Source organism: Perca fluviatilis, chromosome 19, assembly GCF_010015445.1.
Source record: "Perca fluviatilis chromosome 19, GENO_Pfluv_1.0, whole genome shotgun sequence".
In the NCBI taxonomy this organism is placed as follows: Eukaryota; Metazoa; Chordata; class Actinopteri; order Perciformes; family Percidae; genus Perca; species Perca fluviatilis.
Window position 1 is genome coordinate 9,325,615 of NC_053130.1, and position 8,776 is coordinate 9,334,390.

General features: G+C 40.2%; 1 protein-coding gene across 1 annotated transcript; it reads left to right on the top strand.

Annotated features, from left to right (window-relative positions):
• The first annotated feature begins 1,759 nt into the window (after nucleotides 1–1,759).
• LOC120548362 (ewing's tumor-associated antigen 1 homolog) lies at nucleotides 1,760–8,384 on the top strand. Its single transcript, XM_039784595.1, has 6 exons — nucleotides 1,760–2,152; nucleotides 2,748–2,876; nucleotides 4,186–4,250; nucleotides 4,362–4,471; nucleotides 5,057–6,483; nucleotides 7,468–8,384. The coding sequence occupies exons 1-6, from the start codon at nucleotides 2,008–2,010 to the stop codon at nucleotides 7,578–7,580; spliced, it is 1,989 nt and encodes a 662-aa protein (XP_039640529.1). The 5' UTR covers nucleotides 1,760–2,007; the 3' UTR covers nucleotides 7,581–8,384.
• Nucleotides 8,385–8,776: the final 392 nt, after the last annotated feature.

Here is an 8,776-nt window from a genome sequence, read left to right on the forward strand (position 1 = left end):
ATATTCAAGCATGTATTAAGGGTTCTCTAAAACGAAAAAAGCTGATTGTTTGGATTGAAGAAAGCCAAGAGCTGACATTGAATGACTGAGAACGAGATGGGACACTTAGTTGAATTATATAACAAATGCAAATTAAATTCTTGTGCTTGAAACTGTGAGGTAGATGAAGCCAGTTTCCTCCCATATGTTCCATTCAGACTTGTTATTTTCTTGGTTTTGGTGTATTGGCAACGTTCAAATATGTTTACAAAAATACAACACATCAGACTTTGTCGGTGATAGAATGATAACATTGTGGACCTCCAACGTCTGACAATAAGAGAAAATAAGAACTAAAGAACTATTATGCTGTTGAGTAATCTCATATGCTCACATCCACATCCTGATTATTATAATACATGTTGACTCATCTGACCTGCTCTATCTGGTTGTTATTGTAAGGATACCAACTGTTGACAAAGATACAGTGAAGGCTGATCCTCACAGTCTGATATTCATAAAGGGAAACCAATTGCAGACAGTAAAAGCCCTAGTACTGTGGTAACCTCAACAGACCTTTGTGGCATTTTTGCCAAAAACCATGTAATATGAATTATGCCTACAAATTTGTTTGAGTCACATAATAAACATTTGTGAAAAGTGTGATTGATTTATTTGACAATATGCATGCAATCCACACAAACAACAACCTTCACAACAAGACTTCCACAAACAAACAAGCTTCAGGCCCAATGAAGCCTGCACAATTACTGGCTGAACATATGGGTAGACCTACTTGGTAGTACCCGGCTGTCTGCCATATTTACTGTGCTGTTTGCAACTAGCCAAGAGTACAGGCTCAGATTTAATGTCTGTATTTCATGAAGTTCCCAGATAAAGCACACAGTTTTGGGAGCTTTCGCTTCCCCTGTTCTGTTGAAACTAACTTTGAAATGTAATTGTTATATCAGCAGTGATGTTTCCAGCAACTGTAAACATGATGAGACAGATTTGATTTTTTTTTTTTTTACTGGGGCTCTGTAGTCAGAAGCACTGTTAAACAACTAAAGTCCAGTGACTGTCAAGGTCCTTGAAGAGATTTCAGTGGATTATCACTTTTATTTGTTAGAGATAAGATAAAAACTCCACTGACAAAATGTGTGATGATGCCTATTTCACTGTTTTCTCACTTAATCTTGTCTAAATCAAAATGCAACCACTAATGTTCAGTTGGGGAAGAAATATTCAGATATGTTTAATTTTATTTAATTTATGGTGTCAAATCATACCACAAGTTAACTCGGGGCACTTTTCACATATAGCAGGTCTAAATCACACTATAATATTAAATGATGGAGAGCTAATTTTACCCATTTTATGTAGCTGGTTTATTCAATATATCGTTTTACTTTTTGTTTAATTAACTGTAACAATGGATTTGATATGATCATAATAGGTTTAAAAAAAATTAGATCTACAAAGTCACTTGTAAGCCTAACTATCTGCTAAATAAATGTAGTGGAATGAAAGTATGACAGTATTTCCCTATGAAATGTAGTGAAGTAAAGAAGTAGCATACAATTAAAATACTTGAGTGAAGCACAATTAGGCTAACATTACTTCTGATGTAGACTACTTAGCAGTTGGCTAGTACTTTCCACCACTGCTAATATTTCCATATATTGTGCTTTTATGACGGACCATGAAAGTGAAATACCGACACGCATATGTTCGTGCATACCTTACAACAGCTCAGTCAATCAGCCTCTCGAAAACATTTGCGGCGCCGTCGAGCGAACTGCGACCAAAAAACCGCCCGGCATCCGTAGTTTGATGACGTTGCAGCCAACATGGCGGCGTGCTCTGAATGAATGAGCTCAAGGCAGAAACACAACAAACGTGTTTGCGAAAACACTGACGAACCGTGACTATAACGTGTCAGCAGCGTTGTCTTAAACCACGGAGCATCCACCAAGAAGCAGTTAAAACAATAATGTTCAGCAGAGGCTGCTGCTGTTTTACTGAACGATGTCAGAGCCGAGGACACATGATGTTGCTGCTCCTGAGTTCACTGAGCTGTGGGGGAGTGTTTCCAAACTTTCCAACAACAATATACAAGACACGAAAACAGGACAGCAGCTGAATGGCACATCAACATCAACGATGTGTAAAGGTGAGGCTGCGGACTGATTTATAGCTATACAAAGGAATAACCCGATGGTTTGGAAACAACAACCCTGTTCTTCTGCATAGCGTTACTTGGAGTGGCGGCGGCCATTAGGCGATCAAACAGAGTGACACCATGCTAGCTGATTTCTTACTTTAACTCAATCACACTAACTTTTAGGAACCACAATCATTAGCGAATACTTGACAGTATTGCTCCACGTGACGTTGTGAGAAAGATTATATATTGAGAAAAACAACTCAAGTGAGATTGTTTTAGGATTGCTTACACGTCTAAACTTATGTTTTTGTGTGTAACGTTACTGTAGCTGATAGAAGTTGACATTATGTGCTGATCCCCAGAAGCTTTCAATTTGACCAGTTTAATGCCAAAACAAGTGTGTATCCTAGATCTGCATTCCTGTCAGCATTGAAAAGCCTAAAAACAAAAAGCCTTTACATAATCATGTTACACTAGTAGGACACTACCAGTCTAATCATGTATAATACTGAAGTTAAAAGCAAAAAAGAACTAACCATAGCACAGGGACTGTGGATTATTTAGCTGATATGATATAATGCTTGATATCTGTTTGATACAGATTTGCAGAGCCCTAAGCGCAGAGGCTACAGCAGATACCCCGGCTTGAATAACGGGGATTCTCCAGGTGATGTGGAACCAACGCAAGACATTTTCTGGGATCCCACATCGCCCACTTCAGCTAGTACTGGTAAACGACACAGAGACTCAACGCAGAAATCACATCTGTTTTCTTTTCATGTACTGTTATTTATACAGGCTGTCACATCTGAATGACATGAATGACACGCCTGCTCAACAGGCTTCTTGCTGTTTAGGTGTGGGGATTTAAACCATACATAGATATAACTAGCTGTTACATTACCATGCACGGGGGTTAAATTGGGATTTGTTATGTGTGTGTGTGTGTGTGTGTGTGTGTGTGTGTGTGTGTGTGTGTGTGTGTGTGTGTGTGTGTGTGTGTGTGTGTTTGGGGCTCTCCTTTAGGGGGGTCCAGGGGTATGCCCCCTGGGATTTTTGCTTGAAAAATAAACCATTTAAATGGCACTTTCTGGAGAGTTTTGTGCAAAGAAATGGAGAAATCAAGTCTTACATGATTGTGCAAAACTGCAAGGTTAAGAGCCTATACTTGCATTGTTGTAATATCAACAGGTATTAGGGCATTTAGCATTTACATTACTGTTAATCAGTCATCACTTGATTACACATTGCATTACCTTGGTTTAGCAAGTCTGATATTTCTGTACTTCACACAGATCAAACACAAATATGCTGACTGAATAGATTGCCAGTTTATTTTGAGTAGCCAGCTAGCAGTTCTCATTGCAGTTTGCTGATAATCCGTTGTCTGAAGTAAAATGCTCAAAACATCTGAGAAAGATCACACGGTCAACCTAGTTATTTAATTGAGATTTAGTCTTATTTTCCTTACCTTGTCATTCAAGGCCATTTTTGTACGACCAACGTTGTGCTCTCAGATGAACTTGACAAAGTCGATCTGCGCAACTAAGGATCTCCCAGGAACATTCATCAAAAAATATAGCCTAAGCCTACCTAGATGCGCGAGCGGTGAGCGATGGTCGACTGACAACAAGATTAAGCAGCTGAACAAGAATACGGCCGTGTTCCGATTGTTCTCATTTCAGCCCCGCCGAGACAAAATAGACATGCCATTTCAAAAATCTTTCATTTATTGTTAGAAATATCATGTTTTCAAAAGCATCACTTTCATCAAATTCTATGTGACAGATTTCCAGTAGGCAACTGACTGCATGCCGGGGCTGAGCCCCGGAGAGCCCCGGCCCAATTTAACCACTGACCATGCACATATAAGAAACCGAAAAATTTACTCTTATGAATGCTTTTCGAAAAATAAACGAATGTGTTTTAATGAAAAGTATTAATGATATTACAACTTGGGTCATATGTATCATGTGTAATTGACATTGTTTTTAGGGTTGTTAGTAGTATAATAAGTATTTGTTTCAATCTGTTTTCAGGGTCGGGGCTCAGGAACACCAGAGTTGTGGAAATATCAGATATTGTCAACCGTATTGCTCCAAAGGTGAGTGGTTTCTTGTTGTCTTAGTTCTGTCCATTTTTTTTTTAGGTTTTCAGTTTGTTCAGTTCATATTTTGAAAGAAATTCTTCAACTTTTGGCTTATGTCTCACCCAGGATGTGATACGGAAAGGGACTGAATCTCCTCTGCTGCAGTGGATAGGTGACAGTGCCGTCCCATGCACACCCGACATTCCAAAGCCAAGAGCCAGGAAGAAGTCCTCTCGGTGGGTAATCGATTTATTGACCCAGATACTCTTAGACTGGGGACCTGGGTTATTATTCCGGACATTAACAAACACTATATGCAAGCATTATAGGTCATTTTACCTGCAGCAGTAGCTGAGTTTCCGTTGTCCTGTAATTACCGGTCAAAAAAATGATGAGGAACAAAAATTTGAATTGTCTCCGGTCAGAATGAATCAAGTCGGCACTTGATCATTTTATGAGCTTGTTTGTTTGTGCTGTAGTTTGTATTGTTTTATTTCCTTAGCCTTGCAAATGGAAAATATTATTATATTTAAAAAAAAATGTTTTTATTCAGATCGGCACTTTAAAATGTTGTGCATTGATTTAATTCTTTTGCCCTCTCTGCCTGTAGCAAGTAGCCTACATTTTTCAATAAAAAATAGTATAAATCTACATCCCTTGATGATATTATTCTTTATATATTGTAACATGGAAAATATTTGTGTGGAACTTTCCCCATTTGACCGGTAAAATGAAACCTTACAGGTCACATGACCAGCACCAATTTTTAATTTTTTTTGGATTGTTAAGGATTTTCCTTGTCTATTGCTTCCTCTCTGCAGGCAGAGCAGTGTGGACGACCTCATGAAACTGGCCAGGCAGTTTGACGAGAACATGCAGCAAGACAGGGAGACTTCAGAACAGCTTAACGCTGTCAACAATAACCTCAATGAATGTGTGAACACTTCCAAAACAAAACTGTCAGAGACATCATTCCCAAGCAACGTGAAGGACCTAAAGTGTCCATCCTCATCGGATCAGGTGGAGGCAGAGCTGCACGCTCTGTTTGACTGCTCCACTCAAAGAGTCAGTGGCCGGCTAAGCCAGGGCTCCTCCACATCGGTCCGTTCACAGGAAATAAAACGCCAACCTTTGACTTCAACTTCAGCTGAACCCAGACAGCCAGAGCTCCAGTCACCTGACAAGTCTGGCCCGGCTGCACATCCTGTTGGAGAAAAAGGACCTTGTGTTCTAAGTGTGAACAACTGTGATGACTTTGATGACGACTGGGAGAATGATGACCTACTTAATGACTCTTTTGTGCTGGCAATGACCCAGAATCCTGACCAGCAACATGACACCAACCCTAAAACCACCTCGAAGTCTGACACTAAGACAAACACTACTCGGTTCACCTCCGTTTGCAGGCCTACTGCAAATACGAACTCTGCACATCAGCCTTCGAACTTGCACTCAAAGCCAAGCTGCAGTGTACTACAGGAACTGTGTCCCATGCCAAAGACTACCAACCGAAGCACTTTCAAGTTAGAGCCCAACCCTCACTTCCAGCCCAAGACGCCTGCCAAGGAGGTATCCGAGTCCAACTTCCCTGTTATACAACTTAAGTCAAAGACATCTGACCAGAAATCTGCTACCACAAAGACACTGTCTATTCCTATTCCTGGCAAGATCACTAAATATCAGAAGGGGACACATGAAGCTGCAGACTCTGCTAAAGACATTTCAGACAGCTTATGGGATGATGGGGACGATGACGCACTGCTCTACCAGGTATGTGACCGCGTGGAGAGGATCTCCAACAGTCAGCCACAGCAAGCGAGCCCTAGCAACTGCCAAGAAAAACAAGATACTGCTGTAGACAGACAGCGAAAAAACCCTGCGCCTCTGCCAGTCGACATGTCCTGGGCCACGAATGCCGGTGCCAGTGCTATTAGACAGTCGCCATGTGCTTTTGTTCGTTTTAACTCATTACCAGGGACCAGCAGGGAAACTGTGAACTACCAAGGATGGAACATTCCCATGAAAGGTGCCAACGACAAATCACGGATGTCTCAGAGCCTCCCGGGAAGCAGTGTGAGTCTGGGCACATTTAACCATTGCAGGGATTCCTCTGGAACTTTCCAGGCTACGAATGCTACTGTGGATCTGAAGCCACATACAGTGACAGCCAGGGCACCGCAGAACTCCAAGTCCCATCACTCAGCCTTCAAGAGAAATGTATCTGACTCAGCAGCTATAAGCAACAAAGGTAAGCTTTGATATTTGCCACTGGGCTCTATTAAAGCTATAGTGCGTAGTTTCTGTTGCCCCCATGAGGAATTCTAAGTAATGACAGCAAAACTGTCGGCGCGTCCACATGATACAAGCCCCCACCCCTCCTCCACGCAGTTACTAGTAGCCAAGGAGGACATGGAGGATTAAAAAAACATGATGGACTCTTCAGAAGAGGTCATTATCTTCACTCGAGCTTAAGCGCGGGAAAGTGAGAGGGAGTTGTGTGGAGCTGATAGTCTTAATTAGCTTTGTAGCAACTAATTTGGCAACAGCTTAAATGTAACGGATGTTCATTAATATCCAAAAGATATGCACTAAAGCTTTAAAGCACGATATATATATATATATATATATATATAAGATAATGTAAATTAAGGTTTAGTTTGAATGTTTAATAATGTTATCACAAATGATTGCATAAGGAAAAAAGTCAATGCATCTTTGCGCTTTTTCTTTTCCATCTACTGTCCTCAGTAATTTGCTATAAGACTGGATATTGAAATGAAAACTCACAAGTAAAACAGATGTCACATTTTGTTCTTATAATCATTGACATTTCAGTGCATGTGCACATGAACAATTCTCCCCCAAAGCAAGTAAACATAGCGCAATGGCTTTAATTTGGGATGCTGTCAAGAGTCCAAACCTCAGGAAGCTTCATTTCCAATGAATTGCAGACCGATTCTGTTCTGGACCTGGAGAGGTTTTTGTTCTTTCAAATTAGCTTCACCATGGGTACACACTGGCCCTAGTTATGGTAGCAAAGTTGTTATTTAATTTCATTAAAACTCAGTTGTTTGAGTTCATAGCAATATCACACAAGCTCCGATTTAGGGTTGCTTTGGCCTTTTTTTTTCTTCAGGTCTTTCTTCACTTTGCAAGTGTTTTAATTCTCAACGTATCCTAGCAAATCATAATGAGTGTTTTATTTTTTCCCACTCCCCTTCCTCCTTTCTAGTTTTTGTCACAAGCCAAGTGACATGGAAGTGCTCTGCAGCCGAGATTGAGAGAAAGAAGCAGGAGGCCTTGGCCAGGAGGCGACTGCGAATGCAGAACGCCCCAAAACCATAGAGGAGCTTCGTCCTGATTGAAGGGATATTATTTTACTGTAATGAGCCTTTATAAAACTCGTCATTCCACTCCAGTGGTTCAGCCACCTCCTTATCAAGATCTTACCGATGATGATATCCAGGATGATATCATGTCAACGTTAATAGTTCAGTGTTAAAGATTTATTACAGAACGGACCTAGTGTCTGTTGGAAGAGCTGCTGGATGTTTTTGCTGCAAATGTAGAAACATGTTTATAAAAAGCGAGTTTTATGCACAGATTGATGCAAGTCTCAGATCTGGTGTTGGAATAACATTAAAAAGAGATTTTCATTAGCTTTTTCACATTCTGACAAATTGTTTTTACATCCACATTTTTGTCTATCCTTTGATTTTTGCACAGGTCAGAATTAAGTGTTATACTGTAAAGACAGTGTTATGGCCCTTCTCTGTAGGCACAATTTAGTGAATTGCCACGTTATGCACCTGAGGAAGATAGACTGCAGTTTTCTTTACAAGTTTTGATCAGCTGTGTTACTGTATAGGGGTAGACCTGGGATAGACAGGTGAGACAACAATCAGATAACCCATTTGTTTCTATCTTAGTGCCTTAGTAGTTAATGAGTTTAACTCCAGCCCCTGTTATTTCACAACATGATCGACTTGGCTGTACACATTCTGCTAATTTATCATTTATCATGATGTTTAAGCCTAGTATGAACACTTTATACTATTACTAGTTTCTGTGCTTTGCTCTTACAGTACCAGCCAAACCCAAAATAAAGGAATAAACATTTGAGACTGTGAATAAACTGCTCCAATCACACTTGGTGTTTATGCAGCTAAAAGTTCTTTAAAACCTACTTTAAAGTGAACAGACACTCACATTGTGATAACTCACACTAAACTTGTTAATTGGCCAGATTGCGACCTTTACGCTCATACGGTACAGATGAAATTGACCGGCTGCCATGTTTTACACACACTGAATGTAAGCATGGAACCCCTGGTCAATTTGGTCCAGTGACAATTTGAATAAATTTGTGTTTGCATTCTAAACAATTCAATACAACTTAAAATTAAATTGTATTTATAGTGCCAAATCATCTGTCTGTTCTGCTGTGAAGTTCAGCAGTCTCAGTCAAGACTACATTTTAGCCACCATGGGAAAATACTGCCCAAGTAACTTTGAATTCAAACAAGCTCACTAAAGGTACT

What these genes read in the sequence shown, in the direction of transcription:
- LOC120548362 (XM_039784595.1), top strand. Translation starts at nt 2,008, where the DNA reads ATGTCAGAGCCGAGGACACATGATGTTGCTGCTCCTGAGTTCACTGAG. An exon ending in GCCCACTTCAGCTAGTACTG is followed by an intron (nt 2,877 to 4,185) that starts GTAAACGACACA and finishes ATCTGTTTTCAG; the next exon opens with GGTCGGGGCTCAGGAACACC. An exon ending in AGCAGCTATAAGCAACAAAG is followed by an intron (nt 6,484 to 7,467) that starts GTAAGCTTTGAT and finishes CCTCCTTTCTAG; the next exon opens with TTTTTGTCACAAGCCAAGTG.